An 18,152-nucleotide genomic window follows, 5' to 3' on the forward strand; every position below is an offset into this window, starting at 1 on the left:
TGTGTGTGTGTGTGAGAGAGCGCCTCTCCTCACCTGGGCCATGGCGTTCAACAGGACTTGGGCTGGCTCCTGGTCCTCAGCATGGCTTGTGAAACCTCAGGTTGGTTCTCGGCAGATGATGTTGTGGTTTTGATGATGAAGGGGTGTGGTGGGAGTTCACTTCACACAAACACACACAGCTTCAATGTTGTGTCACTCGTGTCCCCGGTGTGTTTCAAACCCACACGCTCACACACACCACCTCCTCCTCCTCCTTCTCTGTGACAGCACTGTCCTCTGACACGATCACTCTTGAAAACACAGCACTTCTCTTTCTTTTTCTTCCCCCTTCTCCTCACTCTCCTTCCCTCTTCCTGTCCACAACCTGTGTGTAATCCCCTGTTTCTTTTCAACTGACACAGAAGGAGATAATATGTCAGAGGAGCTCGTATCCCTTTATTTCTGTCCTACACGCTTCTGTCTTCCCTGCTTCAGTATCTGGTTGGTTGTAATCTGGGCTCACGCCGCTCGCTGCCTCTCCTTTTCCTCCTCCTCTCTCTTGCTCTGCTCTCTCTCCCTCTCAGCTGCTCCCCCTCCTCCCCCTTCCTCTAAAACCCTCCTCCCTCACTGTACATACAGCGTTGGTGAGAGACAGAGGGGAGGGTAGAGGGATCAGAGGGATAGAGTATGTGTGTACCATGTGACCTGATGGTGTAGTAGGATTCCCCCAGCAGCTGTCACACTCATTCCTTCATACTGCTTTACTATGAGCTCCATACACTCCCATTGATGAGCGGTGTTAGTAAACTGTCAATGGAGCAGGGGTACTACCAGTCGAGTCCCAGCTGCAAAGTGAAACACAGAAAGGAATTTATTGTCATATACTGTAGGTCCCACCCTTAAGAGGTAAATTATAATTTTTAAAGTTGCACCAATTCATATAAGCTGTGCCACACAAATTTTAAACCAAATTTCAAGTAAATCAGAAAAGTGAATGAATGCTAGTTCCATCCACCACTGTTATGCGATTATAGACCTTTTTCACAGCAGCCATTTTGACATGAAATAACAGGGTAAACACAGGTGTTACCAAGTGTAGTGTTAGTGTAGCAGAGCCTTTCCAGTGAGCCAACATGCACAATAGCAACACATGGAAGGTCTGTCTTGTCTGACTTCTCTTTATTATTGCCAGATATCTGATATTAACTTGGTGAGCACATTAACATTATAGGGTTAGGGTTAGGGGACTACAAAAACTACAAAAATAAAAGTATTTGCACACCAAGTCTGAATTTACATTCATTACATTTTCTATTGTTCGCACAAGTAATCATCAGCCTTCTCCAAAAAGATGACCCTGAGCACAGGCCGGTCGTAGATGACTTTGTTAAATAGCGTGACAAGGCCTTTCTCAGTGTCCGAATGAAAAACGGCAAAAGAATTAGGTTCAGGGTTCGGGTTGTGCTGAATTGGGCACCCTTTTTGGTCCAATTCAAGCACTGACCTTTCTAAAATTAAAATACCACAAAGACCAAGGATATGGTCATTGATTTCAGGAGGAAATCATCCCACCCACAATCTCAGACCTTCATCAAAAGAACTGGCATTTAATTTATCAAACAGTATAAATATCTTAAGAATAGTCATCAATAATAACTTGATGCAGTCTGTCAGAAGGCACAGCAACGTTTCTACTTCCGAAAGAAGTTACATTTCCTTGAAGTTTATGTGGATGGGAAAATGAAGGAAAGTCTTTTATTGAATCTGTTCTTACTTTCTTTGTGATTGATGGTACCGCAACCTAAATATAAGACATAAAAAAATCGCTGAACACACGTTAAGGGTGGCTTGGGAAGGTGACCGGTATCCCACAGAACCCCCTGATGGCTATCTTCTCTGCAAGACCATACTGGACTGTATAAACCATCCCCTGCCCCTTGAGTTTGAAACCTTTCCCTCAGACTGTACATTTAAGTTTGAAGTGCAATAACCCTGCTTAATTTGTAAATGTAATTTATAATTTTTGCAGTATTTTGATTCTCATCAGGGACAGACAAAACAAAGCAGGTAGTTAAAGCCTTGAGTTTCTATGGTTTCTTGCACACCAAAGTTTTAACTTTGTGCTGCATCGTCAAAGAAAAAAAAAGGGCCCAATTTGGTGAGAGACAATGAAATCTGTGTCTGTTAAATGACATTAACAAGAATCTTGGTTATAACAAACTGGAATGATCATCAACACAAGAGATATGTATTAGAAAGATATTAGACATGTATTGAAATATTTACACTATGTCAACATAGAATACCCAATTTTTAATATCAATGAATATGAAACAATAAACCATTGGCTGAACCGTGCAAACCTGGGAATAAAACAACAATCAACTAGACTTCAACCCAAAGTATATTTCTATCTTTCTTGGCCCTGATTGGCTTTAGTATTTTTCATGAGAAACAAATAAACATGCAAGAAAGAAAAAACAACATGAAAATGTACACAGACCCCTTGGCAGAATGTCGTGGATCCCATGGGTGTTCCTGGACTCATGGAATCACTGATTTAGACCATGGCTATAATAAAACCCAGAATACCACAATATCACGGCTGCTACTACAAATAAAAATCAAATAAAAAAGTTAAAGAATTTCATTTATTTCTTGATGAGTTGAACTAACTATGTTATCAATCACACTATATTATATCAATTATACACATGGTAGTTAATACTGACTGGACTACATCTGATTTTTATTACAGTGTGTGGACCCATCACTCTGCACCAAAATAAAAGCAACTGACAGAAATCGCATAATACTGAAACATGTTAACCATCATAAAAACACAGTAACACACACATGCACAGAGTCATTCTATCCTTGAGGAATGAGGAAAAGGACATCCTGTGGTGCTTCCCCTGAGCTGTATAGCTGGAAACTCCCACCCCACAACAACAGGAACGGGCAGGAGCAGCAGCCCTGTGTTCTCCACTTCACAAATCACTCTCATTACTCCTGTTGCACAGTAGTTTAGTGCTCACATGCACATGGCCTGGAAAATAAGCATCCACCAGAGTTATTTAATTTATGGCTTCATTACTGATCATTTTTCGGCTGATTTCTACTAAGTATTGCCACTGGACACCGCAGCCCTGAATACACCCTAACTTTTTATTAATTACTCTGTTTAATTGGGGTGTATTTAAACAAAATTTGGGAGTTATCAGATAGTTGTTGTGTGGAACAAAGAGTAATCTCAGATGCTGGAGAGAGGGTGTGAAAATGGACAAAAAGGACAAAAACTATGGAAGGTAAATGGCACCCTCTGGTGCACAATACACGTACATGAACTCGAATGCACAAAGACTCCATTGACCTACGTCCATTCCTGCTCCCTGAGATCCTCTGATGCATCGCTCCTAATTGTTCCTATATGTTTTTTTTGCAGCCAGCAGCTGCTCACCCAGTCTTATGTACTACACTTGTATTTTTACTACTTTTGTAGTAGAAATACATTGAAAGGGCTAATACAACCCATTAAATGCACTTTTGCACTTTTTGGCACGATTGGAGCCAAATGCAAGACAGCACTGGCAGCAGGATGGCCTCAGTGAGTTCAGTTTATTACAACTTACTGGCAGGTGCAGATAAACAGATACCAGTCCAAGAAAAGCAAAAGTGAAAAATCCAACAAGGCAACACAGGGGAAAAAAGTAGCCAGGGACAAAACCAGGATGAAATGACAACTGAAGGAGGGAAAACACATGGATTACACACAAAAAGAACTAATTTACTCAATAAAAAACAGAGGTGAACGCAATCAGGACGGTCAGACACCAAGCTCCCAAACAGGCCATTTTTCTACGGTCTGAATCCACCCAGCCCTTGCTACATTCTGAGGAGAACCAAGACGTGTTGCTGCAGAAGGGCGGCAGACAGTCCCAGACTAATGTTTTATAAAATCTACACTTTCAATCTCTCTTCTTTTTATAAATGTGAACTTTAGCCTGCTCTAGTGTTCTTTATTTTATAAATAGCCTATACATTATAGGGGACTGGATGTGTCTTTCCTTTGGGTTCCTGCTCATGTAGGGGTGGAACTTGGAAATGAGAAGAAGGTGGATATATTGGCAAAACAACCAATAAAACAACAGCAAATTGATACACAAGTAAAACAGAAGTTAAAACAATCATAAAGGGTCATATAGGCTAAACTCGACAGGAATACTTGGACTTATGTACGTTAACACTGGAAGACTGTGTTTACAATATACAAGAACATGTAGTCAAGTACATAATCGTTGAATTATTTAAATATAACTGGAATAATAGAGAGAATTTAGTCATTTATTTATTCATTCATCATTTTTATTCCAGTCCAGCAGGTAGCGGTAATGGTTTGCCAACCGTCATTAATACCCGAAGAAGAAAGAGCAGCCGCTATGTTTTAGCATAATGACTTAACTTGACCCTGGACACTGTGTAACGTAACGTAGCGCTAGCTAGCTAGCTGTGGAGCCTTTAATGTCTGGCCAGCCGGGAATGCACCTTAATAAAGTTAAAGTCTAAGTCCAAAGCTTGTGTTCTCTAGTCAGCATTGTGAGTTTCTCACAAGCTAACGTTAGTATGAACTATTGACTGTGTGAACTGGCAACTCAGCTAGCTAGCTAGCCTTCCTAAAGCTAAAGCTGACTCCGCTACAAGAAGAAGAAGAAAAGAAGAAGAAGAAAAGAAGAAGAGTGTCAGTGTCAGCAGGGTACGCACTTTAATTCAGCCGTTGTTGTGGTTGACAGGATGGGAACAGCTCAGTTTGGTTCACCTTATGTTTCGTTAAAACTAGCAATGTGTGTATCTCCGACATGTAGCTACAAATGGTGTGAGCGGCTAACTACGCCGAACTTCATTAAAAGTTCTTCCACTTTATCGTTTTCTAGCCGATAAACGTAACGTTACATAGTTCTACAGCATGGATGTCTGATAGCACTCCCGTTAAAGCGGCACACACACGGTTAGCTGCCTCCTGAGAAATGATTCAGAATCTAGAAGTAAAACTAAACAAGCAATAGAATCAGCACTCTCTCAGTGTAACGTGTAACAACGTGAACCATATGTATATTAACGTATTTGTTTGGTACAGACCCCAGAAAATGTCACATCATTATGATTTGGATTTCTTTCAGTGGAAATTAAATGTGTAATGAAAAAAAATGATAATCCCCATTAATAGTGAGTCATCTCACAATATCTAATAATAATTACTATATCGTCGGCACTGCACTACTTCTTATTTTAGCACACTACAGCCACCTGTCCTGTGCAGTCAGACCAATTTCTATCACTTCATTTTATTCATTAACGGTAAAGTAATGTCTTCTCATTGCTTGTTTGAACTGAGCAAAAGTCTAAACCCCCAAAGATATTCTCTTTACTGTCGTAGGAGACGAACAAAAGCAGCAAAACAGAATATTTGAGAAGATTGAACGAAACATTTTTACATGATTATCAAAGTTGTTGTTCATCAGCTAATCAATAAAGAACAAATCATCTCCCTTGCATTATTTAAACAATGTTCAGAAGCTCCTCAGTTCCTCTACTGTTAGTACATTGAAGTACCAGTGAAGTATTAAAGTATTCAAGTGCTACCTTTTTGGGTCGAGATGATTGAGAATCTGATATTGCTGCTCTCTGCGTAAAGAATTCAATATATCTCATTTAAAACAGACACTACATCAAGGCACTTGAGAAGATCTGAATGAACATTCTTTCTTCTGAGTAAACCATCACATTACCGTTAAATATCCTCCAGGTCTCCAGCTTATCCTCCTGGTTCTCACTGCCGGCAGGATGTTGTGTTTGCAGACATGGCCAGAGCAAGGCGGGATCTGAGGACACAGGAAGTTCAGGTGGAGCCGTGGAGCGAGCAGTATTGACGAGGAGGCTGGAGGGTTCATGTCTGCTTCGTAAACGAATACCCCGACTCTGGTTGTGGAGAACACCTCACCATGGTGAAAACGGCAAAGATGGAGCTGCTGAGGGCGCTCGTCAGCGAGTGTCTGTCTGCAGCCGCCCAGGAGATCTTCAGGATTGTGGAGAGAACCATTATAGAGTATGAGGAGGAAATATCCTGTTCAAAGTGGGTGGTGGACAGCCACCGCAGACTGCTGGATGTTGCCAAGTCACATAGTGAAGGTCAGTTTATTACAAGTTTGCTTTTTATAAAAGGAAACCATGACATGGATCTAATTTAAAAAAACACAGAAGTAGCTGAGCTTTGAAAGTCCAGTGTGTAACATTTAGGAGGATATATTGTCAGAAGTGGAATAAAATATTCATTGTGTCTTTCCATTAGTGTATAATCACCTGAAAATAAGAATTGTGTTTTTGTTACAATGAGCTGTTTTTATTTACAGAGGGAGCGGGTCCTTTAAGCCTAAAACACACATTTAGACAAGAGTTGCGACTTTAAACAACTACTTGATTAATTGAGAAGATGATCAACAAATTAATCAATAATGAAAATAATTGTTAGCTGCAGGCCTGAAAACTGAAAAATACAAAATGCTAAAACAAGTGAATCTTCTGTAACCCAGTAACATCTAGTAAGTAACATCACTTTTTAATCTTAACCTATTTTTAACCTGTAGTTTAGTTTTTTTTTGACAATGTAATGATCATGAAAAATTATTACATCTACAGCTCAGCAGCTTGTTAATGACTTCTGCTCAACATAGTATTTAGTCGCTATCGTCATAGTTCAGTTCAGTTGTCTGACAAGGAATGGAGTTTAACAGGCTGCCTCCCTCCCTCGCTCTCTAACTGCAAACACACAAATTACTACTTTTGCTGTGTATTTCCTTAAAAATGTATTTATTAAATCGGCAATAAATACAGCCATTTACATTCACTTTACATTCAGTGAATTTCATGTTACAGAGACGCAAGCTGCTCCATTAAGAACAGACCTGGAGCATAAAGATAGCAGAGCAAGGGAAAGAACCATGTGTACACTGGCTGTACGAAGTGCTGTCTCAGTTGATGCCTGTAGCACACACATAGACAGAAAGACTTGCTAAAACACAGGAGCCAGTATGCCGATCTGGGAAGTGTTTGTGAAAATTGCATGATGTTTGGTGTGTGGGTTCCACACTGTTTGTCGTCAGCATGTGTTGCGGTTCAGTTACATTTTACAAACCAGTCTTCAAACCGTAATCTAACTCATAAATCTGTGAAATAAATATTGTCCTCTAATTTGCTTCAGACACTCTCCAGATGTCTGCCACAGATGTGAGGTTGCAGTCTGGTCAACAGCTGCCTGCCGCCAGGGTGAACCTCAGTGCATGCTGGGAACCAGAAAACAACAGGTCAGAGCTGAGAGAAGACGGCCCCAACATGAACAGCACTCGTCCAGACTCCTCTCCTGCCAGTGGCAACGATCCAAGTGATCAGGAGATACTGATTGATATTGAGGATGATGATGTGAAGCAGGAGTGTGACCTGAACACGCCTTTAAAAATTCTCAAAGTAAAGAAACCATTTAGATGTCCCATTTGCCTGAGCGGCTTTTCTTCCAAAAAGACTATGGTGCGACACATCAAAAAGCACCCAGATGACAAATCACCGTCGTACCAGTGCCAGTTCTGTGCGCGCAGCTTCTGCCACAAGTCTGAGTTCATCATTCACGCCAGGACACACAAAGGTGCCAGACCATACAAGTGCCAAGAGTGTGACAAAAGCTTTGACCAGAGGGACAGTCTGCTTGTTCACAGACAAAAACACACTGAGGAGAAACCATATCAGTGTTTTAGTGAAAAGGTGGATGCACTCAGGTCAGTAACACCTGCTGGTAGGACCGAAGAACAGCTAGACTCCAGACAGGATGAATCTGGCATTAATACATTTCCTCTTCCTCTTACTATCACTCCGTATGATAAAAATGAGTTCGATCAGGAGTCGCTGCAGCCCCTCTGTCTTTACCAGATCCAGACCGTCGCTGACATAGATAAAGACACACCGGCTGTGGTTCCAGTCGATCACATTAAAACTGAGTTGGCTGGAGCTGATGGTGGTGTATCAGATGACCCCACAGACGATCGGCCGCTCCTCTCAGTGAATCAAGGCGAGACAGAGCCCAAACACCTCAATGTAAAAAACATCCTTCCGAGAAGACCTTCGGCAAATTCCACCGAACTCATAGTTCAGTTTGAAGCAGGAACGGCACAGAAACCCTACAAATGTCCATGCTGCACCAAATGTTTCTCCCTCACTAAGACTTTAATAAGACACGTAAAGATTCACACAGAGGACAAACCGTATCAGTGCCAGTTCTGTGGGAGGAACTTCTGTCAGAAGTCGGACCTGGTCAATCACACGAGGATACACACGGGAGAAAGACCATATCAGTGCCAAGAATGTCACAAATCGTTCGCGCAGAAAGGCAACCTGGTGGTCCACATGAGGAAACATACAGGAGCGAAACCGTATCAGTGCCAAGAGTGCAGCTGCAGCTTTGGCCAGAAGGCGTCTTTAGACTGCCACATGCAGAGCCACTCATAGTTGGCAGGTTTGTCCAAAGACTGGCAGTCAGACCTCAGTAGCAGTTTTGGTACAGTTCATGAGAAGCCGATACTGTGTATTCGACAAGGCTCACTCTGAACACACACTGTTATTACTGACAGTGAAATTCAACAAGTAGCAGCTGACAGTGGGACGGACTGTTTTTAACTTCTGAATCATAGGGTGGGAAATGTTACTTCAGATTATATTTATGGCAGAGAACTTGGCTGCCAGAAGAAACCAGTGTAGCAGAACCTTCCTGTACAAGCATGTGTTTGTGTAGGGAAATTGTGGAGAATGGAAAAATGATTTTTGTGAGGCCTGTATTTTACAAATCCCTATATTGTATTCAAAGATTTTTATTTATTATAAGGTTATAACATTATCTGGTTGTTTTATAATAATATGATTTTGTGAAAATATGTGAGGAATGTGTGTTTTTACATAAAATACAAAACTGTGTGAAAGCAAGCTTCTGTCTCAGTGTATCCTAAGGAAAGCTACTGTGTGTACAAGCTGGTGACACTGATATTAGGTGCTCTGGGAGAATTTCATTTTTTACATTTGACCTGTGTTTCATTCCATAATGTTGGCAGAATCATGATATGACCTTATATAATTTTGTTTGCCACAAGTAAATAACCATTGCAACATACATTTACACTTAAGCACACTAATCTGTGCTCATTCTATAAAAGTGACATGAAATAACAAAATCTCTAAATACAGCCATGGTGACGGGCCTTTTTCACAGCAGACATTTTGACCTGGCACAGTAGGAAAAGCACAGGTGTTACTGACATTAACAATGGCTCTGTTCTTTTCAGGTGTCAGGCGACAGCGAGCTCGTGCTGGGTGGATGAAGCTTTGAGGCTTTCTCCCTGTATATGCGGAAAAAAGATTTGAAGCTTTCATTTGTTTTGTTGAACACAGCAAGCACAGTGACATCTGGTAGTCTGCAGAATCCATAAGCCCTTCAAGACTGGGGACAAAACACAACATCCCAACTGAAAGACCAGGACCCCCTTTATTAAATCTGTCTCCCTCCTGTTTGGAAGTGCCAACATGCACAATACAAGGGAACCTGAGAATGCAATGGAATTTACCAGTGATCACATGTATTACTCACAGCTGTGCTTTTCCTACTCTGACATGTTTAATGTCTTCTCTGAAAAAAGACTTGTTGTAAAATGTTCTGTCTGTTGTAACAAGGCAAAGACAAGACAGGTAAGGTTCTCGTATGAACCTTCTGTGAAATAAAAACTCTGAAGAGTCAGGATCTAACTCTGCATTATACATATCCATGTGATCCAGATGAGTATTGTAAAATTGTATTCCACACACTTACTGTTGCTCACAGTGATCAGAAACAATTAGACCTGAGTAACGAGAGAGAGTAATGCCCAGTGCCACAGCCTTATGGCAGCTTGGTGCTTGGCTGAACTGAGTTTAAGTGCGGCTGGCTGGAGGTGGGCTGTGGGTTGACTGACACTGAATACAGCCGATGGTGAATCACATTCCCGTATGTCTGTTGGTAGATGTGTATCGGACTGGCAGCTGCCTGATCCAATAGCTGCCTTGGTATGATCGAAGGATAGATGGCAATGGGTGGGACCAATGGGGAAACAAAGTCAGTTGATTGAGTTTTCAGGTATTGACGTGGGTTTTGGAGGTGTGAGTCCGAAGAGTGCGGTTGGTCCATAGCATAGGGAATGCTCAAGGTGTTCCTGCATAGGTCCTGAACCTGAGTGAGTGCAAGGGTTCTTGCGGGTATAAGGGTGTCGGGGATTTGAGAAATAGGTTGCATTTTCCCGCTAGCTGGGTGTCGGACATTTGAGAAATAGGTTCCATTTTCTCGCCCAAAACTATTATCCAATTCCTTGGGTGTCTCGATCTTACTAGAAGGAGATAAGGAAAGGAGGTCTTTAGGAGCAGGTGTAACAGCTTGCCTCCTCCTCTTTGAGATGTGGTTTCCAAGCTCGTTGAAGGGTCGTGCACCACAGATATTGTGCAGCAATTTGTTGTAAAGTGCCGTTTCAAATTGTTTTTGCTCTCCCTCGTCTCCTGCTTTCTGTTTCTTTACTCCTCCTCCATTGTGGACTGTACCATTCACTGCTTCCTCAGTGGCTCTAGTAAAGGGTTCAACTGCTGGGTGTTGTCTGGGACTGCATGTGTTTGCAGGAGCCACCAGGACTGGGGGAACTTGCCTTGCTATAGAGTAATGTGCAATATTGATGGCTGCGAGTCCATTCTGAGAGAGCATTGGGGTACTCTCCTGATACCTTGCAGAACACTTGAGGGGACAGGCAGTGTAGGAATGGGTAAGTGGTTTAGGAGAGGACTTTGGGAGACTTAGATCTGTGGGTTGCTCATTAAATGCTGTTGTTCTTGGATTGCAGTATTTTTCCAGATCAGAATGGGCGGAGTACTTTGAATCATCAGCAGACTGAAGGAATCCCACCAAGCTAGCGGGGTCTTTTGAGAGAGTAGCTCCCTGCTCATGAGGCTGTTTAGATCCATCATGAACTAACTCAGCATCAATCACCCCATCACCTTTATCAGCTGCCCTGTGCCAATGATGAGGCTGTGACCAGGATGAGGAGAGGTCCTTGTGGAAGCCTTGAGGTGTCCAGCTGGATTTGGGCATTTTAGGAGTGACCAGAGGTGATAACGGACACCGAGGCTGTTTTTGATGGTAGAGAGAAGGGAGCACATGATGGAAATGTCCGTGAGAATATAAAGGAGGAGGTGTGCTTGCTTTAATCTCTGTTGCTCTATCTTTCTCGACTTTGAAACTTTGCACATGCTGTATCACAGAAGGGCGACTGAGTTCCACCACTGAGGAATCTGCGCCTACAGCTGGTCGCTCTGCTGCCTCTTCCGTTATACAACTGGTTAAACTTGAGTTAATGAGTGGAGGGGGCTGGTCAAAGTTGGAACGACAGTGGATTTTCTTGGCCAGTGGAGACATAATCGCATTGCTAACCCCAGAGGAGTCAAAGAGAGTTGTGAAGCCTGAAGAAGTGTCCTCTGTCCTTGGTAGTTCGGCTTGTTCACTGGGGGGTTCCGGGATTGTTGGAGATTTCAGGTTTCTTGGTTTCCCAATATGGCCCTGATCCTGTAATGGTACTTGCTGATGCTGCCACAGGTCCACCGCTGAGTGGGCATGGTTGAAAATCTTTGGAGCAGCAAGTGGAAATACACTCTTGTTGTCCTTTGTCACTGGAGAAGTTTTCAGGTAGGAGGGGTCACACCCACTATACCTCCTCTTCCTCTTCACCTTATCTTCCTGTTCCAGCATCAGCTGGATCTCGGTTTCAATCTGACAATCCTGTGTTGGCCTTCCTCTTTTTCCCAAACTATGTGAAGGCTGTAGGGGATCCAAACGGGTTATGCAGATTTGGGGTTCAAGTTTCAGTTGAGAATTCTGTTCCATCAACTCCTGCTAAGTGAAAAGAGGGAGGCAGACAAGAAAAACAAATGAATTTGGAAATACAGAAAATCTGTAAATGAGACATAAGAAAATATGTGGGCAAAGTGCTTAATGTGGCTACAAAAAAGGGAGAGAACGAGTAACCTTACTTATCTTGGCTTGCTTGTAAAGAATACTGTAGGTACACAACTATATCTTTTACTCACTCACTAAAAGGTTCAGTGTGTAACATTTAGGATTATCTATTGTCAGAAATGAAATATAATATTCATAGGTATGATTTCATTAGTGTATAATCACCTGAAAATAGGAATTTATTATTATTTATTATTAGCGCTTGAGGAGCTCACCAGGAGTAAAAAAGCATTCAAACTAGTGTAGACTGCATAACATCTAGTAACAACACTTTTTAAATAATTCATTTATATTATTAATTTTATTTTAATATTTTTTTTAATTTAAGTTTTACGTAATGAACGTTATGATCACAAAATAATGATGACATCTGCAGCTCAGCAGCTTGGTAATGACTTCTTGTTTTTATATTAGTGTATAACCACCTGAGTATGGGAATGTTTTTGTTACCTTAGAATGAGCTGTTTTATCTACAGAGGGAGGGTTAGGGTTAGGGTCACCTTCCATGGAGTCCGCCATGTTGAACCGCTATGTTTCTACAGTAAACACTGACTGTAGATAGGGGCGTTTGCGTGTTTTGTGGCCACTGTAGTTCCTCCTCTGCTTGGAAGGGGAGGGTGAAGTGAGAGTTTAAGTTTGTAACTACACTGTTAGATGCCACTTAATCTTACATACTGGTCCTGTATTCCATCCTTGGAGTTTTGTTTGACAAAGCAATTACAAAATGCTTAAATTATGCTTAATTGGTGTTTGAATCAGAAAAAGAGGTTAATGAAACAGGGACAGATTTTTGTTATAAATTCATAATTTTCATAATTGATATACATTTCCTGCTGCTTTAATTGTACTAATTGCCTTTTACTGTAGTATAGAGGCAATGACAGGCATAATGGTTATTTTGTGGAACAACTTGTTTGAAAATAAAATGAGACATTTAGTGGTAGAAAGGAAGCTTGTATGTTAGATTAATGGACTTTCTAGGGCCTGAGGTTATGTTCTTATCTGTGTATGCATGTTCTGATGCACATGTTATCAGCTTACAGCAAAGACAATGAAATGACGGGTGAACTGACAGATAACTAAGAGAGACTCACTAGTCTGCTGTGATCCTCATTCTTATCAGGACATGGCTTGGTCTTCAGGATGGGGGTACAGACACTATTGGATGATTCTTTGTCTGAGCCCGCCTCCTGTTTCCTGGGTTTGACGGTCTTGTCCTCCTTACCTCTGATGAACCTCTCATAGGGCAGAATGAGTCTGGAGAAGAGATGATCACAAATCTTTCACAAATATTTCAATAGGTAAAAGATAGATAGATAGATAAAAACTACTGCAAACTGTAACTGATTGTTGATCGGATCAGGACATCCCTAGTTCTATAGGTACCCACAAATCTCCTCTTTGCAGACATGACCACTTAATGCTAATCGCATGCAGTTTTTTGAATGTAGTATAAATATATTTTTGCCTAGTGTATTTGAATATTTCATACTGGGGTCCCTAGAGTGTATTGGAATGGCATAAGGGAATAATGGGAAAGCTCTGACACATACTTCATGCCACCCCTGCATAAGTCAGTGCCCCACTTGTGCCACCTAAAAAAAACAATGGGTTCTTCCAGGACATTGTGAGGTCACAATGAAGTTGACCTTTGACCTTTTGGATAGAAAATTTCATCAGTTAGTAATTTTATCCTATTAGATGTGTGTGAAATTTTGTCATAATTAGCAAATTAATTCTTGAATTATGGCCAAAAACGTGTTTTATGAGGTCATAATGACCTTTGACCACTGAAATTTAATCAGTTCATCCTTCATTTGAAGGAATTTCCCTTGAGGCGTTCCTGAGACATCATGTTCATGGAAAAAAGACATAACGCATTCTGCCATGGCTGTCAGGTGTGGAGGCTTGAAATGTAAAAATAAAAATAAATGTCAACTGTCCTAATGGAAAAACTAGGGAAATGGTTAAAGGATAACTGCTGAAATCATCCCTTGAAGTCTGTTAATCCATTATGGCACTGTACAAGCTTTACCTGAGCCCTCTGGGGTTGAAATACACTTTGAGCTGTTTGGTGTTTTAAGGATGTGCTCGAGTTAAGAGAGGGTAGAGCTGAAGAGCTGTTTTTAGAGAATCAATTGCTACATGAATAGCTGCACTGAAACAGTTATTTTATTCTTGGCACACTGCATGGCTTCTGAAACAGCATTAGACTTCATGGCAAAGCTCTGCACTGAGGACAATACAAATGTTCTATGATTATTATGTGAAAATAAAACTCAGCCAGAACAAATCAAATGTAGGAGTACATCTTATTAACAAAGAGCTCCATTCAGCTGGAAATGTCCTTTAGTGAAATGCACACATTAGTGAACACACTGACCTTTCGTAATGTCGACGTGTGCAAGTTGCAGCACTGGTGCTGCCTGGGTTTCCTCCCAGTTCGTCATAGACGTTCTTCCACTGCCTATGAGCTGTAATCTACACAGACAACAATAAACAGAATGCTACCACTTTCTAATGAGGCAACCTAAATCCAGGTTTTATGAGTTGTAATTGTTGTATCATAAACTATTTATCAACAATTTATTGAGGGATTATTGTAGTTTCTGGTCTCTAGGTTCAGTCTTCTTCCATACAGCATGATGTTCATTTAATAAATGATGGTCCCAGTTACAGTAAAATAGACCATAAAGCAGGGTATGCTTTAGGGCGCGGCTACTTTTTGATTGACAGCTCATTTTCTGTGAGTCCGTCCAGCTCAATGCACCAAACTCAGAACAAACTGTCAAACTAGGCAGTGCTGATCAAATATGGATCCAGATTATGTTACTGCGTTGACCATTTCTCTCCTCAAATCCTGTTTATCTGGAATATGAGATTGTTATGATAGTTTTACACTCGGTTACTACATGTCAGATGATTGCCCCCTGTAAACTAGAAGAAAAACTGTAAAACTCACCAGTTCATATCCTCCCAGCTTCTGTGCAGCTTGGAACATGGTCCAGAGGTTTACTATCACACAGACACAAAAGGAACAAGACACATATATGAATAAATAATATCCACACAAAGATGTGTTACTATCAGTGATTTCCACGTTAACAAGTCTATCTTTTTCCTTTGTTTTTAAAGTAAAATTCCAGTTTATTACTTGTAATACATGAGGTCTTTTACTCTGTTTGAAGCCCAGATAGGGGATCCTGTCAATTGGTGTCTTCCTCTCCTTCATATATTTATAGAGAGAGACCAGGAAAGCCTGCTCCTCCGCTCTGTACTCCACCCCTCGTCCTCTTCCTCTTCTCTCATCTGACAGAGCGAGTGTTGTGGTCTGGCTACTGTGATTGATCCTGTTACTGCCATCAATGCTGCCTCTGGGTTTGGATAAGCCTGCTTTGTCTGCTGTTGACTGGAAGAAAAAAAGTGCAGGACAGAGAAATGAGTGTACATATGTCTCTATCAAAAAATGCACAAATTAAGAATGCAATTACTAGTTACTACTCCAGAAAATACTTGAATTTGTACCTTGACTGTGGTTCCTCCTGCTGTTGCGTCAGTGTCTTTGGAAAAAAGTGATGTTTGACAGTGACCTTTAACCTCTAACTCCTTTTGACTTTGAGAGTCACGAAACAAAGAGTTGGATAGCTTCTTTTTCCGGGGACGGCCCTTCAGGTTGGGAGCTAAGGACAGAGAAAAAGACAATAATCAATCAATCATTTTTGTTAAAGATTGGCAGTGGAAGCTCTGGCAGCAGGTGGCTTAAAATGTTCCTTGTTTGCATGTAAAATATTGTACAGGAGTTGCAAATGACAAAAAGAAAACTCCTGATATAAGCCCTTCTATCTTGTGGGAAACTGCAAAGGCTTGCATATGTGGGACTATTATATCTTATACGCCAGAGCAGAAAAGAGATGCCCTTAAGAGACAACTGGATCTAGAAAAAACAATACACAATCTGGAGACTCAATTCAATCAATTCCACAATAGATATCTGCTTTAGATCTGTTAGTCACCACAAAAGCAGAGACACAAATTAATTTTGCCAAACAGGCAATAAACCTGGCCGGTAACATGCTTGCCATGCTCGCAGTAAAACTCCCAAATGTAATCCCCTCTCTCATAGATAAGAATGGGGCTAGACACCTCAAATCAAAATAAAAATTACCCCCAGATCTGAAGGATCTATGGAAACTTAACTTTGCCCCAATCTGCACATTAGTCAAAAAATACCTACAGCGATACCATAATCTACCCGAAGCAGCATTTCTTTGGTTATTTGCAAATGAGACATTTTAGATCTTTTCAGGTTACCTCTTTTTTTGTTAACCTCCCTTATAGTGATGGAGAAAGATTTATACTGGTGCGCCAAACTCTAAAACCTTTTTTATCATCATTTTATTCACTTCTTCGCTCCTATGACACATATGAATTGCCAAATATTTCTCGTAAATAGAATCCACGTTTACATGTAAAAGACTGAGGGAGACTGAGTACAAGATTCTCCACAGGCTGCATATCACACCTGTTCCGCAAACAGTTAAAAAAAAAAACCAAAAAAGAGGTCAATTTTGCCTTTGTGTTGGTTAGTTTTTCTAGGGCAATGTTTTTTGTTTGTTTAATCTTTTGATTGGTTTGAGAAATGTCTGATTAATAATTCCAGTAAATGTTTCTATTTTAGTTGTATTTTAGTGTGTTTGAACCTTTTTCCATTTCAATTTTCTCAATGGACCTGTCTGCTTTTCCACTGCTTATATTGTGGGTATTATTGAGAAGTTTTTTCGTTTTTTAATGAGCGATCTTTATATAGAAAAAAATTGTCGGTTTGTTCCGAATTTTTTTCCTAAAAAAGGTAGGCCTAAAGATATTAAAGCTTTGGGTTTGTGGAAGTTTAAAATTATATGCCATCTTCCGGGGCTGTTAAAAAACCTCTTGCAGATTTTGGCAGCTTGATCGTGGGAGAGGTCTTTTTTGGTGGCTGCAAAAAAACCGGGGCTGAGAGTGTGTAACTTTGGTTCCAACCAACCATTGTTGGAATTATCCCTTTGAGCAAAAAGGGATACTTGGGAACACCCCCCAAAAATTTGGCTCCCAACTGGCGTGCACGTGTGGTGAATGTGTTATGTGAATGAGTTAGTAAAATAAACAGGAAAAACAAAATGGGAAAGAAAACACATTAAAAAAGATTAATTAACAAGAAGAAACAAATTAAATGCAAGAATACATTCAAAAAAAAAATGTTTTTTAGGAGGTTAATTTTCAGTCATCAAAGTAGCATATTAATTTCGGATTGGGTCGCAGGAAATGGGCTCTTGGAGGGGTTTCTCCACTGGCGCCTAGAGTATTTTGTTTTTCAAGGAATTCAGCTGGAAATTAATATAGAAAGAGTGGACCCAGGGCAAAACCCGGTAGGGCTCAGGTCGTAGAAAAAAGCTGGAAAACCCATGTTACCGGAGTTGCTGCAAGCGGCCGGGTTCGAAATGTGGACCTTGGCGCCCTTTTTTGCTGTGTGGTCATCCCCTCTCTCCTTTTCTTTTCCCCTTTTTCATGTCTATCTTTGGGCTGTCACTAATCAATTAAAGCAATAAAGGCCAAATTAAAAAAAATAAACTTTAAGAAGGAAGTGGACCAGACCTTTCACAAAAATAAAGCTTCTTTCTTTCTTTTTTTTTCAGGGACAAAGCTGTAAATCTGTTCATTTGATTTGTTATAAAATAGGCCTTCTCGTACCAATAAAGAGTAGACATTTTTGGGCAGGGAGTCTTTGGATTCAATAATGGCAGGGAATGGCACTTTCGAGCAAATTCAATTAGGTTTCTTTTTCGCAGAGTTTGTAGGGTATAAAAACGGGAGTAATTTCCCTTGGAGGGGAAAAAGGGCCCAAAAAGGAAAAAAGGAACACATTTGCTGAAGTTTCCCTTTGTAAGAAAAATGTTCCAGAATCTGGGAAGTACAAGGTCCTAAAAAAAATTAAGTTGGAAAGTACGTTTCCCCTATCAGAATTGGGCACTTAATGCAACAGAGTTGGAGAAGGAGAACGAATTTATTTTTTGTTCTG

General features: G+C 40.8%; 2 protein-coding genes across 3 annotated transcripts in view; one reads left to right on the forward strand and one right to left on the reverse strand.

The window, feature by feature from the left end:
* The first annotated feature begins 4,411 nt into the window (after nt 1–4,411).
* LOC118330661 (zinc finger protein 569-like) lies at nt 4,412–8,996 on the forward strand. Of its 2 annotated transcripts, none has more exons than XM_035665303.1 (3): nt 4,412–4,732; nt 5,783–6,165; nt 7,235–8,996. In XM_035665303.1, exons 2-3 carry the CDS (start codon nt 5,979–5,981, stop codon nt 8,527–8,529), a joined length of 1,482 nt encoding a protein of 493 aa, XP_035521196.1. In that variant the 5' UTR covers nt 4,412–4,732; nt 5,783–5,978; the 3' UTR covers nt 8,530–8,996. The 2 variants fall into 2 exon arrangements, with proteins under 2 accessions (XP_035521196.1, XP_035521205.1); XM_035665312.1 differs by having other exon boundaries at nt 5,836–6,165.
* A 720-nt stretch (nt 8,997–9,716) lies between these two features.
* Nucleotides 9,717–18,152, reverse strand: part of LOC118334417 (AT-rich interactive domain-containing protein 5B-like) — a 23,645-nt gene continuing 15,209 nt past the window's right edge. The window contains exons 4-9 of the mRNA XM_035670324.1: nt 15,623–15,777; nt 15,275–15,506; nt 15,060–15,112; nt 14,481–14,578; nt 13,192–13,354; nt 9,717–11,968 (exon numbers count right to left, since the gene is read on the reverse strand). Of these exons, the coding sequence (XP_035526217.1) occupies nt 9,947–11,968; nt 13,192–13,354; nt 14,481–14,578; nt 15,060–15,112; nt 15,275–15,506; nt 15,623–15,777 (2,723 nt within the window). The 3' untranslated portion in view covers nt 9,717–9,946. The remainder of the gene's footprint in view (nt 11,969–13,191; nt 13,355–14,480; nt 14,579–15,059; nt 15,113–15,274; nt 15,507–15,622; nt 15,778–18,152) is intronic.

This window comes from Morone saxatilis, unplaced genomic scaffold (assembly GCF_004916995.1).
Source record: "Morone saxatilis isolate NCDOM2014 unplaced genomic scaffold, NCSU_SB_2.0 Contig1, whole genome shotgun sequence".
Lineage (NCBI taxonomy): Eukaryota > Metazoa > Chordata > Actinopteri > Moronidae > Morone > Morone saxatilis.